The sequence below is a fragment of the Python bivittatus genome, unplaced genomic scaffold, assembly GCF_059951505.1.
Source record: "Python bivittatus isolate LINGU-HERP-01145 unplaced genomic scaffold, Pbiv_v1 ctg000070_np1212, whole genome shotgun sequence".
In the NCBI taxonomy this organism is placed as follows: domain Eukaryota; kingdom Metazoa; phylum Chordata; class Lepidosauria; order Squamata; family Pythonidae; genus Python; species Python bivittatus.
Genome location: NW_028277034.1, coordinates 7,481,671 through 7,502,804, shown reverse-complemented (window position 1 = coordinate 7,502,804; position 21,134 = coordinate 7,481,671). Strand labels below are relative to the sequence as shown.

At 40.5% G+C, this 21,134-nt stretch overlaps 2 protein-coding genes across 10 annotated transcripts in view; one reads left to right on the top strand and one right to left on the bottom strand.

Annotated features, from left to right (window-relative positions):
• The window catches only part of LRP2BP (LRP2 binding protein), a 73,481-nt gene extending 56,179 nt beyond the window's left edge, over nucleotides 1–17,302 (bottom strand). For 3 of the 8 annotated variants that reach the window (XM_088131675.1, XM_088131668.1, XM_088131679.1), the window contains exons 1-5: nucleotides 10,522–12,341; nucleotides 8,969–9,033; nucleotides 6,617–6,767; nucleotides 5,028–5,140; nucleotides 2,083–2,190 (exon numbers count right to left, since the gene is read on the bottom strand). In XM_088131675.1, the coding sequence (XP_087987801.1) occupies nucleotides 2,083–2,190; nucleotides 5,028–5,140; nucleotides 6,617–6,731 (336 nt within the window). In that variant the 5' untranslated portion in view covers nucleotides 6,732–6,767; nucleotides 8,969–9,033; nucleotides 10,522–12,341. Of the gene's footprint in view, nucleotides 1–2,082; nucleotides 2,191–3,378; nucleotides 4,542–5,027; nucleotides 5,141–6,616; nucleotides 6,768–8,968; nucleotides 9,034–10,521; nucleotides 13,609–17,230 lie in introns of those variants that run through there. The other 5 variants (XM_088131642.1, XM_088131663.1, XM_007423703.3 and 2 more) reach the window with 5 other exon arrangements.
• Nucleotides 17,303–17,456: 154 nt separating this feature from the next.
• On the top strand, nucleotides 17,457–21,040 carry ANKRD37 (ankyrin repeat domain 37). 2 transcript variants are annotated; one of them, XM_007423695.4, is made up of 5 exons: nucleotides 17,485–17,758; nucleotides 17,999–18,151; nucleotides 18,702–18,793; nucleotides 19,460–19,692; nucleotides 20,567–21,040. In XM_007423695.4, exons 1-5 carry the CDS (start codon nucleotides 17,732–17,734, stop codon nucleotides 20,596–20,598), a joined length of 537 nt encoding a protein of 178 aa, XP_007423757.1. In that variant the 5' UTR covers nucleotides 17,485–17,731; the 3' UTR covers nucleotides 20,599–21,040. The 2 variants fall into 2 exon arrangements, with proteins under 2 accessions (XP_015742792.1, XP_007423757.1); XM_015887306.3 differs by lacking the exon at nucleotides 20,567–21,040 and having other exon boundaries at nucleotides 17,457–17,758; nucleotides 19,460–20,544.
• The last annotated feature ends 94 nt before the right edge of the window (nucleotides 21,041–21,134 follow it).

Genomic DNA, 21,134 nt, shown 5'->3' with positions numbered 1-21,134 from the left:
CTGATTTTTAAAGAATTTATTTGCAAATCATGGTGGAAAATAAGTATTTGGTCAATATCAAAAGTTCATCTCAATACTTTGTTATATATCCTTTGTTGGCAATGACAGAGGTCAAACGTTTTCTGTAAGTCTTCACAAGGTTTTCACACACTGTTGCTGGCATTTTGGCCCATTCCCCCATGCAGATCTCCTCTAGAGCAGTGATGTTTTGGGGCTGTCGCTGGGCAACACGGACTTTCAACTCTCTCCAAAGATTTTCCATGGGGTTGAGATCTGGAGACTGTCTAGGCCACTCCAGGACCTTGAAATGCTTCTTACGAAGCCACTCCTTCGTTGCCCGGGCGGTGTGTTTGGGATCATTGTCATGCTGAAAGACCCAGCCACGTTTCATCTTCAATGCCCTTGCTGATGGAAGGAGGTGTTCACTCAAAACCTCACGATACATGGCCCCATTCATTCTTTCCTTTACACAGATCAGTCGTCCTGGTCCCTTTGCAGAAAAACAGCCCCAAAGCATGATGTTTCCGCCCCCATGCTTCACGGTAGGTATGGTGTTCTTTGGATGCAACTCAGCATTCTCTCTCCTCCAAACACGACGAGTTGATTTTAGACTAAAACGTTCTACTTTGGTTTCATCTGACCATATGACATTCTCCCAATCCTCTTCTGGATCATCCAAATGCTCTCTAGCAAACTTCAGATGGGCCCGGACATGTACTGGCTTAAGCAGGGGGACACATCTGGCACTGCAGGATTTGAGTCCCTGGCAGCATAGTGTGTTACTGATGGTAGCCTTTGTTACTTTGGTCCCAGCTCTCTGCAGGTCATTCACTAGGTCCCCCCGTGTGGTTCTGGGATTTTTGCTCACCATTCTTGTGATCATTTTGACCCCACGGGGTGAGATCTTGCATGGAGCCCCAGATCGAGGGAGATTATCAGTGGTCTTGTATGTCTTCCATTTTCTAATTATTGCTCCCACAGTTGATTTCTTCACACCAAGCTGCTTGCCTATTGCAGATTCAGTCTTCCCAGCCTGGTGCAGGTCTATAATTTTGTTTCTGGTTTCCTTCAACAGCTCTTTGATCTTGGCCATAGTGGAGTTTGGAGTGTGACTGTTTGAGGTTGTGGACAGGTGTCTTTTATACTGATAACAAGATCAAACAGGTGCCATTACTACAGGTAACGAGTGGAGGACAGAGGAGCCTCTTAAAGAAGTAGTTACAGGTCTGTGAGAGCCAGACATCTTGCTTGTTTGTAGGTGACCAAATACTTATTTTCCACCATGATTTGCAAATAAATTCTTTAAAAATCAGACAATGTGATTTTCTGGATTTTTTTTTCTCATTTAGTCTCTCATAGTTGAGGTATACGTATGATGAAAATTACAGGCCTCTCTCATCTTTTTAAGTGGGAGAACTTGCACAATTGGTGGCTGACTAAATACTTTTTTGGCCCACTGTATATTTCTTGGAAAAGAAAAACACACCCTTGGGTTTGTATTATTAAAAACAATTGCCTACCTACTGGTATCAATTAAAAATTGGCAACTGCTTAATCTTAATCAAGGCATACATTTCTTAAACAAAAATATATTTGAAAAATGCGTGATTTGAGGATCCATAAAGGAACACAACTCAGTCCCTGAACAGATACAGTATTCATGCAGAAGATCCCCACAGAATCACCATAGTTCTGTATTTTACAGATGCCATATAGGCAGTTCAATAACTTAAGAGACCTGTAGCTACCTCCCATGTTCTGCACAAAGCGCTGTCTTGATCAGAAGGAAGTAATTTACAAAGTGAAGAGAAATCTTTAGGATTTCCATCTCACCTTTTGCATTTCCTGTACCTGTGTAATTAAGAAATGACTGCATTCCTAAGGACTCTGTGAGAAACATACATGCAAACAAATGTATCTCTAATAATACAGTACTTCCTATATCGAATCACACGGAATTAAAACATTTATCCAGGAACATTCCCTTTCATTTTTCTTGTTCAAAATTTGTGCTATTGTTAAATAACAAACTTATGTATTTCATTTATTTATGAAAATATCTACCTTCTGGTTGCAACTTACAGGATTTGGTGGAGTTCCCAATCCATCGTAATACATTACACCCAACTGATACATGGACTGAAAATCTGTGTTTTGTTCAAATTGCAATAATGCATCTTCATACCATCCCTGCATCCAGCACATAGGAAATAAAATATTTAGGATTAAACCAGCTGGTAAATCTTACAAACTACTGAAGCTTTCTGAATATATTTCCTAACTAGATACTATACGCTGAATTTAAAATAATTAAAACAGTGACTAAACATCTCAGAAATTTGAAATTAATTGCATCAAGGACAGGTAGTATGTTATTAAATTCAAACAATGGTAGGACCTGAAATGATAGGTAAGTATGTTTAGAAGAAAGAGGTATTTATAACTCTTCCCTTAGATCTTCAGAACATAAACAAAAGCCTAACAAATAAGTTCCTTGATGGAAACTTAGCAAAAGAGTAAGTTGCTTGGATCCAAATCCTTGCAGCTGCAATAAGTTATGTGCATAATGTTTCTCCACTGAAGAAGACATTCTGGAAGCTATATTGGAGAAAGTATGCTTCTTAGTACCAGGTCCTGGGGAACATTAGTAGGAGATTGTTATTGTGCCCAAGCATCCAGTCAGCCCTGGCCACTATGTGAATAGCATAGACGTTAGGCCATTGTTCTAATTCTACATAGTTCTTATGAAAGGAATGAATGAATGCATCCTTGTGGGTCAGTTTGTTAAATAGATCGTTGGCTTTTCCATGTAAAAAAAAGGAGGTTGTACAAACCCATCTTTGCTAGTGACTCTGGATTCCTATTGCCAATCAGATTGGCAACCTTGATATTCCAGATGTTGAATTGCAGTACCCAACAACCAAGCAAGCATGACAAATGGTGGGGGATACTGAGAGTTAAAGTTTCAGTAGTATGAGTGCCACATGTTCTCTACTCCTGGACTAGAATATGAATGCATAAACTAAGATCACACATAACAGTATGCCAGGAGTTTTAAGCAATATTTATTAAGCAAGACATATAATGCATTCGGAAATTATCCAGACCCCCTTCGCTTTTTTCAATTTTGTTATGTTGCAGCCTGGTACTACAATCGTTCAAATTCATTTTTTTCCTCATTAATTTACACTCAGTACCCCATCATGACAAAGTGAAAACAGAATTTTAGAAATGTCTGTAAATTTATTAAAAAGGAAAAGCTGAAATATCACATTGGCATAAGTATTCAGAACCTTTACTTAGTACTTTGTTGAAGCACCTTTGGCAGCAATTACAGCCTCAAGTCTTTTTCGGTATGACGTGACAAGCTTTACACACCTGGATTGGGGGATTTTCTGCCATTCTTCTTTGCAAATCCTCTCAAGCTCAATCAGGTTGGATGGGGACCGTTGGTGGACAGCCATTGTCAGGTCTCTCTAGAGATGTTCAATAGGGTTCAAGTCAGGGCTCTGGCTGGGCCACTCTAGGACATTCACAGAGGTGTCCCTAAGCCATTCCTGTGTTGTCTTGGCTGTGTGCTTAGGATCGTTGTCATGTTGGAAGGTGAACCTTTGGCCCAGTCTGAGGTCCTGAGCGCTGTGGAACAGGTTTTCATTGAGGATATCTCTGTACTTTGCTCCATTCAGCTTTCCCTCAACTTTGACCAGTCTCCCAGTCCCTGCTGCTGAAAAACACCCCCGCAGCATGATGCTGCCACCACCATGCTTCGCTGTTGGGATGGTATTGGGCAGGTGATGAGCAGTGCCTGGTTTCCTCCAGACATAATGTTTAGAATTGAGACCAAACAGTTCAATCGTGGTTTCATCAGACCAGAGAATCTTGTTCCTCACAGTCTGAGAGTCCTTTAGGTGCTTTTTTGCAAACTCCAAGCGGGCTTTCATGTGTTTTGCACTGAGGAGAGGCTTCCGTCTAGCCACTCCGCCGTAAAGCCCAGATTGGTGGAGGGCTGCAGTGATGCTTGTCCTTCTGGAACTTTGTTCCATCTCCACACAGGATCTCTGGAGCTCAATCAGGTCACCTCTCTTACTAAGGCTCTTCTCTCCTGATTGCTCAGTTTGGCTGGGCGACCAGCTCTTTGAAGAGTCCTGGTTATGCCAAACTTCTTCCATTTGAGAATTATGGAGGCCACTGTGCTCTTGGGAACCTTCAGTGCAGCAGAAATGTTTTTGTACCCTTTCCCAGATCTGTGCCTTGCAATAATCCTGTCTCTGAGCTTTGCAGGCAGTTCCTTCGACCTCATGGCTTTTGCTCTGAGCTGTTAGCTCAGCTGTCAGCTGTGAGGCCTTCTATAGAGAGGTGTGTGCCTTTCCAAATCATGTCCAATCAATTTAATTTACCACAGGTTGACTCCAGTCAAGGTGTAGAAACAGCTCAGCAATGATCAAGAGGCACCTGAGCTAAATTTCAAGTGTTATTGCAAAGGGTCTGAATACTTATGCCAATGTTTCAGTTTTTCCTTTATAATAAATTTACAGACATCTCTAAAATTCTGTTTTCACTTTGTCATTATGGGGTACTGAGTATAGATTAATGAGAAAAAAAAATGAATTTGAACGATTGTAGTACCAGGCTGCAACATAACAAAATTGAAAAAAGTGAAGGGGGTCTGAATACTTTCCGAATGCACTGTACAGGCCTGATTGACTTATTATACTAAATCAAATACAAGAATGTGTGAACCAAGCCAGTAAGGTAGTTTTCTATATTCCTAATTACACTAAAATCAACTGTTTTCTCAAGCTTGAAGCTATCTTAATGTGTTGGAAATATCAATTTCAAACTCCCCAGCCAGCAGGACCAGTAGAGTTGGGAACTGTGGGACTTGTAAATCCTACTGTTTCTGGAGAGTACCAAACTGGGGAGATGAGTTCTATAATATTGGCATCTGAAATTGTCCTTAATCCTTGCTTTTGATGCTGGCTTCCTCCAGCATTCTTCATATTCTTTTAGAAGTTGTACAGTTTCACCTCTTCAAAATAAAGCTGTCCTTTGAGAAAATATGCCAGAGGGTCTCCATCTTTGATCCGCTTTTCCAGATGTTCTTCAGCCTTTGCAAGCAGAAAACCGTGACTGTAAGTCTCTGTTTAAAAATAGAAACACAACTATGGGTATTTATGAGATAATCAGCATATAAAGCAGATGTGGAGAAACTTTTTGGACCAGAAGATTTCTTTTTCTTAATGGGCATTTGTTGAAGCTGCATGTCAGTTATGGGTAGGGCCAACAGCCAAAGTGGGAGGAGCTACAGATGTTATTAAAATTATGGAGCTACAATGTTAATACAATCACACCGATGTTCACACACTGGATGGATAACAAGCTTACATTTCCCTCCACTCTGACTGCTGCTTATCAGAGTGTAAAGGACCAAATTTATATACTGGACTGGATGGTTTAATTCCCATCACTATCCTTTAGATGGGAATTAAACTCATTCCTAGTGAGGAATGGGTGAACAGAAGAAGTATCATGGGGAGGACACCAGGGGCTGGAACCAGAGGCCTGGTGACTCCATTAAGTTGGCAGGCAGACACATCTCAGGAGTGCCATCCTGACTGTATTACATAAAGCCATGTTAAATAGCTCAGTTCTCAGCTCAATTCTCCTGATATATTTTCCTTCAACTCAGTGTTTTTCTAAAAGATTATGTAGGCAAAGAAAATGGCCCCAATCCAAAGATCACTGAGCACAGCATGTAACTGTACAGATGGTTGGCAGTCAGTTTTGAGAATACTAATCATGCTGGGGAAGAAGGGGGGCACATTTTCTCCTTTCTTACTCCCTACAACTTATCAATGCTGACTACACTATCTGGGAGAAATATGCATGAACACCTTGTTCAAGGAAGGTGTTACATAATAAACTGCAATACCATAAGGAGGAAGTGATGTATATTCCTTTATTTTCTAAACAAATTCAATGAAATATAGTATATTTCCCGAACACAGAATCAATGCTTTGCTGAGAAGCCCTGCAGTGCTGTTGGTAAGTCTGACATTGCAGAGCTATAGATAAGGTATAGGAAGGGACAGTGGGACAAGTAAGGTGGTTTACACTGAGAGCTAAATCAAATGAATCAAATTTAACTTCCATGGTTTTATAGGTTTGCTTAACTGATGTTTATTTAAACCAGGATTTCTATCCCATATACTGTATAATAGTAAGCCAGAATTTTCTGAGCAGTGTTTCTGTTCTGGCTTCAAGTAACAGAAAGAGAAGAGAGAGAGAAAAGCATGATCACTTGGAAGGTTAGCTCATTCATCTGTAGGGAAGTCAGCAGCATAATCTCTCTGCCTTTCTTGGCAAAGTGATTGCAGCTGCCATTTTAAAGAAGAGAACCTGTGGCAATCTGCAAAAAGTTCTCTTCCCTTTCTTGGCAGAGGATCAGGCTACAATCAGTTCATAGCTCCTGTAATCCTGTTCCTCCACTTGTTCAGGGAACAAGAGTGAGACTTCTTCTAATTCAGGTATTATGAAAGTATTCCTTCACCTTATCCCAACTGCAAGATAAAAAAATGAAGAATTGTTAAAGCTAGAAAGTATGTTCTTTTGTTACCTTGATTGGATAGCCATCTTAAACCATCCAATTCGCTACTGCAGTACTTTGAAATGGACTGGAGAATGGTCTCGCTGCTGTGTACATGAGGCAGAGGTTCACTGGTCAGCTTCATTTTTCTCTTTCACATTATTCCTGTCTGTAACAAAAACTGAAAAACATACTCAGCCTTGAGAAAGGGTTATTTGCCTCTATCTTATATTCCACTTTCCCTAGGATATGGGCCTTTCTTTTAAGACTTCCTTCTTACACTGATTTCTAATATTCCCCATTGACTTCTATGGGTTAGCAAATGTACTTATTATTTAAATTTATATGGCCATCTCAAATTCATGACTCTGGGCAACTAACAGTGTTAAAATATAAAATCATAGAAAAACAGAAAACCAAAAAACAACACACACAGAAACAGCAGCCAGGGTAAAAACAGACCCACTAATCACAAGTTAACATAACCAATGTTAAGGGCTCAGCCATGCCTCCTGACTCCCAGGCCCAGTGCCAGTCCAAGGTATGATATCCTCAGGGGTTCATTCCTTTCAGGCAATCTTGCAGCAGAAATATGTATTGTGTTTGCTTCCATACTGACAAGTAGCTATTTAAAAACAGAACAGTAGCTAGCATATGGCAGCATAAAGGATGATAAAGAACTGAACATATACAGGTAATCCTCGGGTTATGATGGCAATTGGGACTGGGATTGCCGCTGCTAAGCGATGTGGTCGTAAAGTGCAATGTCATGCTGGAATGTGACAGCAGTTCCAGCAGTCCCCATTGCCATTATAACCCCAAGATGCGTGAGTCATTAAGCAGGAGGAGACGGGAGTCTCAGGTAAGGAGCGCAGGGGTGTTGCGTGGGGATGGGAGGTGCCGCAAGGGGGTAGGGGAGGTCAAGGAGGCCCTGAGAGGGCTAGTGTAGGCCGTGCGCAAGTGGGGGGAGGCTGGGGAGGGTCTGGGAGGGCCGGTGCAGGCCACATGCAAGTTGGGAGAAGCCAGGGAGGGCCTGCGAGGGCCAGCACAGGCCATGCGCAGGCAGGGGGTGCTGCAATCAGGAGAAAAAGTGGGAGCAACTTGCCACCTTCCCTGTTGGCTTCCCCATTGACTTTGCTTGTGGGAAGCAGGCAGGGAAGGTCACAAATGGCAATCACGTGATCATGGCTTCCTGCAATGTCATAATCATGAGCTGAGCACCCAAGCTCCCAGATCACGATCATGACCGGGGGGGGGGTGATGGCCGGAATTTTGAGGACAGTTGTATGTCCATTTTTTCAGTGCTGCTGTAACTTTGAATGGTCACTGAATGAATGGACATAAACTGAGGACTACCTGTATGTATTTTTAAAGCTGTTGAGTTTTATTATCTCTGAGCTTACATTATGAAGACTCTAAGTCTGGCAGGGGCCGCAGTCCAACAGTGCTCCTCTTTTTGACATTTTATGATGACAAATCTGATCAGATATTATTTTCTTGCTCCACTGATTTAGTTAAGCAGTAGCAAAATGTGTGTCTCGCTATAACCATGCCAATGCCGGGACTCCGTGTGTCAGAGATTGGGACAAAAGTATGTAATAGTGGCATTTATGTGATGCTGTCACTGCATGTGTCATCACTTTAGCATCTTCATTGTTTGCTACTGCACTGGAGCAAGGCAGAATAACTGCTCTGCCTTTTCAGATATTTGAAGACTATCATTTTTCCTTTGAATTTTCTCCACAATAATTAAAAAAAAAAATCCTCAGTTTCTCATTGAATTTTGTTTCCAGGATGGTTACCTTCTTCTGGATATTTTGCAGTTACTCAATGTCCAACTTAAAATGTGGCACCATAATTCAGCATTCTAAATTAGGGTACAGAAAAGAATGGTATCTTTTCATGGTTTGGATACTTGGTGGTAATTCTCACTAATACTGCTTTAGTTCAGTAGTTCCTAATTTGTATTGTGGGAGGCCCTGTTTTTATTTTGAACATAGCTGAAGAAACCTTTCTTGTTCTTTTCATTCTTCACTAACCATTGCTCATTTTGAGTTTTAATTTTCTGACCCCAATTCTCCAGTTTAGGCTATGAATATGCACTCTTTATTGGTGCTCTGTATCTCTCTCTAACTTTTATTATTTTATTATTTATCACATTTATATAGCTTCCTACCCACAAGACCATTAGTTGTTATCAAAAGCTTCTGATGACCAGAGAGTGATCTGCATAAAATAAATGATTGGGAATGGCTGCCTTGGCTTTTAATTTAGCAGCCATATTACATTGCTGGCTCATGTTCAGATTGTGATTAATTGATTGTAACTAGGTATGCATTATTTTTAATTACAACTCTACCTTGACTTTTTATTACATCTCACCTGTCTTCCAGGGGCTCAAGGCTCTTCCCAGTGTAGTCAGATACAGTACTTTTAATTACATACCACTGAAAAAAAAAGGAGGAAACTCCTTGACTTCCAAAATTTTGACTGTAGAAAAGTTCTCATATTACAGGATTTTTTTTAGAAGGAGCAGTAGTGGAGGAAAAACAAACCTAGCAGTTTTGCCAATTTCATATTAACTTTATTACCTGTCCTTATGTATCTCCATAGTGATTCCAAAAGCTATTTTGTATGAAGCCTACTTATTCTTCTGTCCATATATTACATTTCCATTCAAAATGCATGTCATACCACTCACCTGAAATTGACCAATAGATCTCCCTGCAGGAGCAGAGTACAACCCTAAATTGCCTTTATACCCACAAGGGTAAGCTGAGAGTCATCATGGTCCAATGGGGTACTCCATCGGACTAGGGATCTATGGCTGTGGTAAAAGGCATCCGTGCAAAACTCCTATTTTGTCCCTTCTTAGAGGAAGGCAGTCAGACTTGGACCTTGCTGAGGCCAAGTCACAAGTGCATACAATAGTGGGAAGAAATATAACTTAATAAAGGGAAACCAGAAACACCCAGAAGGGTGGTCAATGTTTTAAGCCTATCAGGTTTTTTCATTCCATCAAATGTATTTTGTTTTCACCTGGGCCACTTCCAATCACCAGGGTGATGGCCCAGTCTTAGGAGGAAGCGGTTTCACTTTTCTTGACCCCATCATAATGGGAACAAGTGGAACAAGAGGATGATGAGGATGTTTATCTTGCCTTTTATATAAATATATATATTTGGTCAACTCAAGGCAATGAACACACTTAATCCTCTTGCCTCCTCTTTTCCCCACAACAACCCTGTGAGGTGGGTTGGGCTGAGAGAGAGGGACTTGCCCAAAGTCACCCAGCTGGCTTTCATACCTAAGGGAGGCCTAGAGCTCAGTCTCCTGGTTTCTAGCCCAGCCCCTGAACCACTATGCCAAACTGGCTCTAGTGCACCAATGGCAGCCCCTACACATCTGCTCCTCCTCCAGGGTCACCATCCTCCAGGGTGCCATTATAAGGCTCTAAGAACTCCCAGTAAGGGGCCCTTTGACTCTGCTGGACCAACTCTCAAAATCCCCAGGCAACGTGGCCTTTGGTGGCGGGATGGGAGTGATGGAGAGGTGGCCCAACCTAAGTGGAGGGGAAAAGGGTGGGGAAGAAGCCCTCCAGAGTGACCGCATCAGGATATTTCTGTACTCTGGTGCTCGAGATGCCCACCATCTCCACGCCAGAGCTCTCCTAAAGGCAGCAAAAAAGGTCAAGACCTCGCTGGGCCCCTGACCATGCGCAAAGGGCTTTCCCACCTCTATTAAAGCTGTTCCACGAAGCAGGGATTAGGGCACCGCAGGAGTTAACGTTCTGGCTCTCGCTTTTTAACGCCCTTTTGACAATCGTTACTTGGAAATGTGCTATTGCTGACAAAAGCGGCGGGACAGAAATGAAGCGGAGGGGGAAGAGGGATAAATGAGCCTGCCCGGTTCAGTTCCCACGGATTGTGACTCACTGAATTCACCGGCGGTGCCCATCGCGAACTGCGCCCCCCAGCGTGAAGTCGCAGAGACCCGAGACGCGGCCTCGCGGCAACCACGCGTCGCATAGCAACGCCGGCATCAAGCGTCCCTCAAAGGCTCACGCCCCCCGTCGCCCCGCCTCTTTCTCTTTCACGGGTGCGGGGAAAAGGAACAATAAGCGCGCGCGCCCTGGCAGAGAGGCGGGGCGGCGGAAGGAGTGGAACGGTCCAGTCAACGGGCACCGGAGGGGAGGAGCCGCTCGTTCTAGAGCAGTTTCTCAACCGTGGCAAGCTTTAAGATGGCTTCAACTCCCAGAATTCCCTAGCCAGCTATCCCGCTGGAGAATTCTGGGAGTTGAAGTCCACACATCTTAAAGTTGCTACGATTGAGAAACAGTGTTCTAGAGGCTGCTGTCATTGTAGACCAGTCCTGCCCTCCAGCCCCAGCAACAGAATAGGGCAAGCAGCTCAAAAAAAAAAATAGATACCTCTTCCAAAACGCATATACAACATATGATATATTCCTGAAAACGATCTGAATGAATGGTGCAACCTGAATCTAGCAAAGAGGTAGCAGTAAAGACAAGAGTGCCTCTGAGCATAAGCAAATTACAAAAAACTTTTGGAATGTTTTTGGTTTGTCCTAAATGTAAGTGAACTTGTAACTGGAAAAGAGAAAGAGACTCAAATGAACAACAATAATGAGAGGGAGGTATATGAGTCCCCATTTATACTTGGCAAATCTTGTTTGAAACAATGGCAACCAGAAGACCAAGCGGGGAATAGAATTTGGGAGATATGAGTACACAGAGGAATCACTTTATAGCACTTTTTAAATTTGTCAGTAGCTGTTTACTTTGGCTTTTTGCATAGTGTTATTTATTTCATTCGTTTTAATGAGTTGCTAGGAGTCTGTCAGTATATACATTTAATAAATCATTGTTGTTATTATTATTAACCTAGGCGATAGCAAGCATTTTCTTTCAATTAAGAATCTAATAGAATCCAGCTATAACAATAATTGCTTATAATTGTTATCCCACAAAAATGGATATCCAACAATAACAAAGGAAAAATATACAATGTATAAAAATAACCATTCCAACACCAGTGATTCAAAAGTATCCATAACATTTACAAGCTGAAGCTAACTGAGCCTGAAGAGAAATGTCTTTGGTCCTAAAATGCTGCCATGGAGGCACTAGGGCCAAACTCCATTTTCTAAATAAGGCTGCCATCTGAGTAGGACCTCCCTCTTTTAACCTTCCACCCAACAGCATCTGCCAGGAGAAGGCCTTCCAGAGGTATATCTGGGAGAGATATTATTTTAGATATTCTGACCCTAGACAGTCTTAAAGTTGCTGAGGTTGAAAAACACTTCTCTAAGTAATGAGATGTGGGTTTTGCTTTGTGCAATATGAATATCCTAGTTGGGTAGAACTCAAGAAAAAGCTGAGTAGGTACTGAATACTTGGGGTACAACCACAGAACTGATAGAACAGTTTATCTTTAAATCCCCTTTTAAAAATTAACCGCTCCAGTTTAAAATTAGTTGCTAGAAGAAAGCAACGATAAACTTCTAAAAAAAATTGATGCTTTCACCAGGAGTTGATCTTGACTTGAGGACATTTTTACCTATTTCTTTTTTTACAGGTGAATCATTGCCTTGAACATGCTCATTCCCTCACAGTAAACAATAAAGTTTTGAGGAGTTAATGAGTAATAAGCCCCTGTAATATTTTGTTGGAAGCAAGTTGTACGTTAATGCTATTAGGCTTAAAGTGTATAAATAATCCAGTTCCACAGTGTGCAATCAAGATACGGCCCTTCCTGGGGATACATGATGAGTTCTCTACAGCAGTGTTTCTCAGCGTTGGCAACTTTAAGATATGTGGACCAACTCCCAGAATTCTCTAGCCATCCTGGCTGGGGAATTCTGGGAGTTGAAGTCCACATATCTTAAAGTTGCCAAGGTTGAGAAACACTGCTCTACAGCTGTGTGAAATAATCATCTTTCCCAAATCTACATAGTTATAATTAAAGCCTCAAGGAACAGAAGGGGAATCAGACTTTTTCTCATGCTTCCAGGATGCATGTTGCAGAAAAACCTGCCCTGAGCCTTTTCTCTCTCTCAGCCTATCTGTCAGCTCCATGTGAGTTTCAGCTCTTCCAGAAGCAACAACCAACCAAGCTGAGTTAGAGCTTTTCAGTCTGATCTTGATGTGTCCCAGACAACATCAGGAGAAAATTACATTGGATTTAATTGACAATTAAATGTAGATGTAGTGAATTTATTTGAATAAATTATCTATGGATTATTATCTACCAATGAGTAGTAAGTGGTTAGTATGTGGTACACTTGCTCACTGCTAGCCTGATTTTCAGCAAGTAAAGCAAGACACTCCAAATTCCCAACTTTAGTTGCCATATGAATTGGAGCTTCTGTAAGCCAAATCTAAACAAGATCTGGAGCCTCTTCTTTTCTTCTTTCCTAGAGCCTTGGTGGAAGCAGTCGGAACACCTCAGTTGAACAAACTGAGATGTGTCAGGAGGGTCAGCCTGACCGGGGGGTGGGCGGGTGTCAGCCTATCATATGCATATTTTAATAGTGGGAACCCATGGAAAAAGTAAGTGAAGTTTTAAATGATCCCCCCCCCCACCAGTGTGTAGCACTAGACAATATCTAAATAAGCATTACTATGTTGTTATACGTGCTTGTCACAGAGTAGGCAATCTCAAACCAATCAAGCATGGCTTAACAACCGCTTTTTCATAGTACTCACAAAAGAAGAGCAATGATGTGAATTATGTTTCTCTTCTGTTTTTCTGTGTCTCATATAAAGGGGGGCACGCATCCATTCTCCCATTTTCAAAAGGCTAAGAAGACAACTGACAAGTTAGGTTTCCTCTCTTGTTCTCATACTCTGGAATATGAAAAGAAAAAGTATCTTGTAATCCAACCAATGTACTGCGGTGCAAATACTTGTGGACTAATAGCCATATCACCAGATGCTAGGTTAGTCTCTAACTACATATCATGGATAACCAACCTGGGACTTTGCAGATTTTGGTACTGCAATTTCAATAAACCGTTACAGTTGTCAGGGAAGACTGCTACTTTAGAATTTGTGGTCTAACATACCTGTGAATGTGCTGCTGGTTATATGATCATCTTTAAGATATTCCAGGAATGTCCAGATATAGTTCTGGAAATCTGTGGGTTGTTTAAGTAGTTACTCTATGGAACAACCTCCCTTTGAAAACCAAACTAGCTCCAGGATTAGTTTAATTTTAGTGCAAAATGTTAGAAGTCAATTTGATGCTGAAATGGCATTACTACCTTTAGTCACTTTCTGTTCATATTGGGTGGTGAGGTTTTTATATTGTGTGTTTTTACTGTATAATTGCTGTTTCATTAATTTGGTTTTATAGACATGTATGCCACCCAGAGTCACTTTGTGTGAGATGGGCAGCTATATAAGTGTGATATATAAGTAAAATAAAATAAATTATCACTTTATACTCTACACTGAGATCTACTGAGGTTGGGCAGAGACTTGTGTTTAATTAATAAATGTTTTGCTGCAAATATATATATATATATATAGAGAGAGAGAGAGAGAGAGAGAGACAGAGACAGACAGACAGAGACAGAGAGAGAGTCAGCAACTGACTATGCAATGATAGTTTCTCTTTAATAAGAATTTTTAACAATAATCAAAAATAAGTACAGGATAGCATCGAAACATATTGATCTGGCAAAGCGGAACTTTCATAAAGTTTATGGCTGTGGTCTATATAGTAATGCTCAGACTAAGAGCAAATATGATTTAATAGAGATAACAGACTTGGTGGAGTAACACCCATGATTTGAATAGGTTCAGTTTGAAAGAGATGAGTTGCACTGGTTCACCTGATGAGAAATCCAAGTGAACGAACTTGGTGTTGTCATAGAGACCACATGAGTTAAAATAAGTGGAGGAATTAATAAAATAATGTTATTGATCTCTATGTCCAATCATGGAGATGTGGATGTGGAAGCAAACTGCATACATTTCAAAGAAGAAAGAAGCAGTAGGGACAGGAGATTTAAGTACTCTGACATCTATTGAGAAATAAACTTTGTTACGTATCTAGATCAGTGTTTCTCAACCTTGACAACTTTAAAATGGGTGGACTTCAACTCCCAGAATTCCCCAGCCAGCAATCTAGATGCCTATGTGATTGATCTAGATGCATATGTGATTGAACCCATAAATTCCTAAATAAATAAAACAAAGAACACAGTCCTTCCATGAAAAAACTGACTTGTTTGGTTGACAACTTTTTCCTTCAAAGAGTGGAGGAAGGCACAAGAGGAGCTATCTTTTACTTGATACTAACCAATAGGAAGATTTAGTTGGGGAAGTGACAATAGCAGGAACATTAATGGGAAATGATCACATAATGCTGGTCTTCTTGATTTTAAGGGTCACTAAACTAAGTGTAGTCAAACACATCTTGGACTTCAGAAAAGCAGATTTTGATAAACTTAGAATAAGGATTAATACAATACCACATTAGGAAAACCTAATGGACAAGATGGATGGGAGTTTCTAAAAAGGAAGTTTGCAAACACTTCCAATGAGTGTGTATGTGTAAAGGGGAAAGAAGATAGCAGAAGAAATGCAGCTATACAATACGCTTAGTGAAAATCAAAACCACAATGAACATATATAGGAAACTAGAAAGAGGAACACAGCATGAAGAAAGAGGAACAGCATGAAGAAAGAGTGCATATTTATAGCCTAGAGTTGTAAAATTTACATCAGAAAAGTTAAAGCTCAAAATGAGCTAAGGTTAGTGAAGAATGCTAAGAACAACAAAGTTTTTTTCAGATAAGTTCAAAATAAAAACAATAGAAAAGAAATTATATTCTAGCTCCTCAGTGAAGATGGCAGTGGAATAATCAATAACAAAATTACTCAAATCCTTCTTTGGCTAAGTCTGTTTTGAGAAAAGAATATGCTTTCCACTGGGCAACTGGGAAGAGCTGGTTGAAAGTTTCCACCTTGAGCTTGTTAGAAATAAAGGGAATAATTATTGACCTTGAATGAGTTCACTTCTTCTGGCTAGATGATGTGCATGAATCTGGAGAACAGTATAGTGGTCATTAAAAATCAGCATGGATTTATTAAGAACAAATCACATTTCACTTTGATTGGGTAACTTCCTTAACAGATTGTGGGAGTACATCTAGATTTCAGCAAAGCGTTTGACAAGATACTCTATATTAGCAAGCTAGATGACATGTCTGGATGACATGTCTATTAGACAGACACACTGCTGGCTTGAAAAAGAGTGCTTATCAATGGTGCATCATCTAGAATGATGAGAGATGCCATGGGGTTCAGTCCTAGGGGCAAGTACTCACACATTTTAATTACTAGCTTGTGGAAAGAGGTGGAAGACACTGAACAAGCGATACTTTATCAAATGTGTAGATGACACAAAATAGGGTGTGATAGCTGGTAGAGTAGAAGGCAATAAAAATTCAACATGATTTTGATATGACAAAGAAATGGGTTGAAATAACAGACTGAAATTTAATACAGACAAATGAGAAATTCCTCACTTAGGAAAATCAAATGCATATACAGCATATGGGATAGTGGATCCCTGACTTTGTAATAATATATGTGAAAACAATCTTGGAGGAATTATAAACACAAGCTGTTCAGGTATCATTCCAAGATTCTTGTCATCTCTTTGTGAAAGACAATTGGGATAGGTACACATCTATTAGACGTCCAAGGCCAGCGCTGGATTGGAAGCTGTCTTATGAGAAGAGAGTAAGAGAGAAGGGTATGTTAACCTTGAGAAAAGGTGATTGAGGGGAGATAGAATAGCCCTTTTCAAGTATCCGAACAGGCAGCACACAGAAGATTAACATCTGTACTCCATCATTCCAGAGTGCCAGACACAGAATGATGTTATGAGGATTTTGGCAGATTGCTAGAAAAACTTCCAAACAAAGTAGTTCAATAGAGAAACAAATTGCTGAGGAAGGGGTAAGTATCTTGAGCTGTCTGAAAAATAAGTCAGCTTTTTGTTTCTATTTATCATTAAAACTGCTGTTTGCAGATGCTTTTTAATAAATTCAGTACATATTGATCACAGTCAGTTTGTAACAGCTTTTAACTCTCCAGTTTAAAAAAAATAAATTTGGACAGACCATATTAAAAATTAAAATTTTAATTTCTCATAGTTTTATTCTTTGTTGACTGGTTTCAGTTTATCCAACTCAAGTTCCCGAACGATTCATCTAAGCTTCTTAGACATCAGATCTGGGCTGTAAAACTCCAGATGACCACGAGATGGCAGTAAAGAATCACTGTTTTCGATATTTCTGTCATCGAAGCTGGAGTCCTACACCCTAGATAGCGTAGTTTAATTTAAAAGATTAGCTTTAATCTTTAAAGCTGCAAGCTCATAGAAGCCGAAGCAGAGGCTTAGCGGTAAGCAGTACTGAAGTTTAGCTAAGCACACATAAGACACACTATAAAACTTAACATGATTTGCATCTCCAATATCTGAAGGGTGTTGTACTCTTTTGAAACATCTTGCCAAGATAGACTGAATGAACTCCATCAGTCCGCTCAGGAGTCTTCTGGTGTGTAGATGTAGGAATGCATTCCAAAACAATTTAGAAGTAAACATGTACTTATTTTAGAAGAATTGTTTTCCTTCCTTCCTTCCTTCCTTCCTTCCTTCCTTCCTTCCTTCCTTCCTTCCTCCGTTGCAAAGGGAGGAGTTGGCATGCAGACCCACCAAGTGTGGTTGATCTGTGTGTGTGTGTGTGAGAGAGAGAGGGGGGGAGGGAGAGAGAGAGAGAGAGAGAGAGAGAGAGAGAGACGTGCCTAGTTGCACAGCGCCGCATGGCTGCCGCACCTGTCCTCAGTCTTTCCGGCTTCCTCCTATCTCATAAGCATAACAAGCACCGGATGCTTGAGCAAAGCCAGTCCGCTCCCGCGCCAAACCGCGCTCTGCTTTGCGTACGTGCAGAAGCCGGTGCGCGGCAGAGGGGCGGGGCTGCAACCCGAGCGTGCGTTCCTGGGCTGAGGCTGCCCGTCCTGGCATCAGCTACGCCAGCATGCCCGAGGAAGCAGCGCTCCAGAAGCCCTGCCGCAACTTCTCGCGACAAGTGTACTGAAGAAGAGCAACAATGCTGCTGTGGGACAGCAACCCCGAGGTAAGGAGCGTACTAGGGTTAATGCCCTAGTATATTTTTCAACAGCTTTCCGACGGTACTGGTTGTAACCCATCCTCCTAGGAATGTTAAGCTCAGAAGACCACTACAAACAATTCTGGAAGGGTCACTCTCTTGGAAATTGCTCGTCTTTTGTAAGGCTTCCCATTCTTATTCCTTTGCTAAAGAAAGCATGGTGGATCCACACAAGGACTGTGCCTCAAATGCTCCTCTCTTTTGTAGCCTCGCGGCCCGAGCCCTCTCTTGAAAGCAGGGACCGAAGTGAACCTGGCGGCCGCCGCCTTTGTCCAGTCTCCAGCTCATCTCGCAGCCGGTGGAGGCCATGCCTTCTTCCTGCTTTGGCAGTTCCAGACAGGAGCCAATCTGGACCAACAGGTACATTTTTAACTTTTCAGACCTCCTGACTTTTCCATTTTACGTTGGAAGGAACAGTTGCCGCCTGAGAGGATGAACAAGGCGCGGATAAGGTGAAGGCACGGCTGGGTAGTTTCAGAATATTCTGCTTTACTTTGGTTAGGGTTACTACTGAGTATGCAGTAGTACTAATATTAGTAAACACTAGGAATTCTGGTCCTGGGAATTGAAAAACGTTTTGTTAAGAGAATAGGTGTATGTCCTAAGTCAGTCACTTCTTTCCAGGACTACTTTTCAAAGGACAAAAGTAAAACCTATTATTTTCAAACTAAGGAGGTTTGGTCCTAAGTTTCAGTGGGCCCAACCCAAGGACTGCATGCTTTTTAGCTCATCCGGATGCAAAACTCTGTTTCAACTTGTAAATAGTACGTACTGGGACAGGATTCTGGGGTTGACAATCATATTACACTTGAAATCAAGCTGTTTTAACCCCCCCCCTTTTTTTAAAATATTGACACTGCACAATGATGAAGGGATTGGATTTACAAATAAGGTATTTCTTTTTATTTAGGATTGGCTTGGAGAAACTCCAATCCATAAGGCAGCGAAAGTTGGGAGTTTGGAATGTCTGACTTTACTAGTGGCCAGTCAGGCGAGCATTGAGTAAGTGCATCCCGTACTAATTTCATCAAATAATTTCATTGTTTTTGCATTTAATTGTAAGTTAAATCAAAAGTAATTTTTTGGCCTAGTCCTCCCCTTTTGAAAGGCTGTCCCTGGCAGGCTACTCAGAGTGTGAAAAAGCTTGCCTACCTTTGTCCAACTTTGAATTTTAGTTTAACTTACAAAAATACCACTTTTGCACATTGGGTGCAAGAGGCTTTCAAATAGGTTCTTTTCGGTAGAGAATAGATGTTTAGGCTCTAGTTCAGCACAAGTAAATTTATACTTCAATCCCACAGAAATCAGGAGAGCTTAACATTATATTTAACTTGCGGTATTGATTTCAACAGAACAAGCACGATCATCAGTTGGATCAGACTCACGTAGTCTAATTCTACTTATGTGCAACCAGAAACAAGCCTTCTTAGAATTGGTTTCACATGGAATTTATTTCCAGTGTAACACATGATTATTTCAAAAAAATAAGCTCCATGGATTACAAAGAGGCTTACTTGTCAGTAGATACACATACATTTGGGCTGTAGTGTTTCAACTCAACACTTTATCCAATATTTAAAAAAAATTTTTTTTATGATGGTTTAGATGTATGAGAAATACAAGATTGCCAGACAAATGAATTGATTTTCTTTTAAATGTGTGCTTCAGCTTGCGCAATAATAATGGTCAAACAGCAGAAGACCTTGCACTGGCTTTTGGATTTTTGGAGTGCGCCCAGTTCCTCATGAGAGTGAAGCAGATTCAGAGCAAGAAAGCAGAAGCACAGTGTGACTCTTCCTTGCATGACAGCGATGAATCCATCCATACAGATGCCACCACAAGACAGAAACGAGCATGTGAAATGAATAGACCCATCGGCAAAAAGAGAAGGAAATCAAATGGTAAGGGGGTTTCTTCAAAGCACAACATTAAAGTCTAGTGCAATTAAATTGCACTAGTGAAATTTCAGCCTGATTGAACATCTGTCAAATTGATTATTTACTATCTTGTACATTGTCAGAACTAGTTTGGGGGGACCTCTTATTTAAGGAAACATGGTACAGTAATATACAAAGTGCTTTACCCACATCCAAAAACAGCTATAATTATATTTTGATCCAGGGATATATAACTTGATGAAATAAGTAATGTGGTTGTGTAGCGGCCTTAGGGCTGAGCATACCACCTTTTCAAGGAATGGATTCTGTGGCGGCTACTATCTCCTTTGACATTTTGAGGATATAGCTCCAAACTTTCCTTTTTAAATCTAAAACATATAGCTGTACTCTTATGAATTTATTAGTTTTGTATACTTATTGCTTTCTCTCTCTTTTCTAAGTTTTCTGTTGATAATTGCCATTTTTAATGTGGTGTTCAGCACTCTAGGAATTTTAATCAGTTTAGGATGCAATTTTGTATGTCTACTTAAAGATAAATTCTGAGTTCAGTGAAACTTAATTCTAGGCAAATGGATACAGCCTTAGTGATAATTTTATTGTTAACATTCTTTTTGTACCCTGCCCTCAGTCAGTACTTGTTGGAAAAATAATTAAAATATCTATGGCAGATTGAAGAAGGTTGGTTTATTATGGGAGGAAGAACAAGGATCTACATAAGCAGAGAGAAACCAGAGCTGTATAGTCACCTGCCAAAATTAATTTCCAAGGCTGAATACATTATGTTGAAAGTGGATGTAATATACATGTTATAGTGCATGCTTAATTGGAAAACAGGTTCTACATTTGAAAAGCAAATCTTTTCTTTCCATTTATACAGATGTGAACTCAGAGTCATGTGAAAATCAGTAAGTGTGAGATATATGGATACTCAAAGCTCTGCAAAGACACATGAATCTATAGCTCAACACAGTATTTTGAACAATGCCTTCTAAGAAGGAGAGTGTGTTCTTCTTGAAGAAGATCTTTTTATATAATTCCTGCATTTACACAATAATATGTACATACAGTAAATTCTTCTACCATTGTTCTGTGTGTGTGTGTGTGTGTGTGTGTATGTATATCATTAATTTTGTGACTGGTATACCGATGTTCTTTATACACGTGAACACACATCTAATCAAGCAAAGCAGGAGATGGATACTATCTTGAAAATCAACATTGTTCAGATCAAACAAATATGTATTACCTTGATAAAAAATACATTCCATATCTGTGCCTCTGTCTGCAAATTTTGTGGAACTTCACTACAACCTTTTTGTAATACCTTATGGTATAGCTATACCTTTTTAGTTCTGTTGCTGCCAGTCTGAGATTGCAAACATATTCAACATTAAACTGGGGGTATGTCATTTTCAAAAGACAGGTATAGAACTGAGTTGTTAATA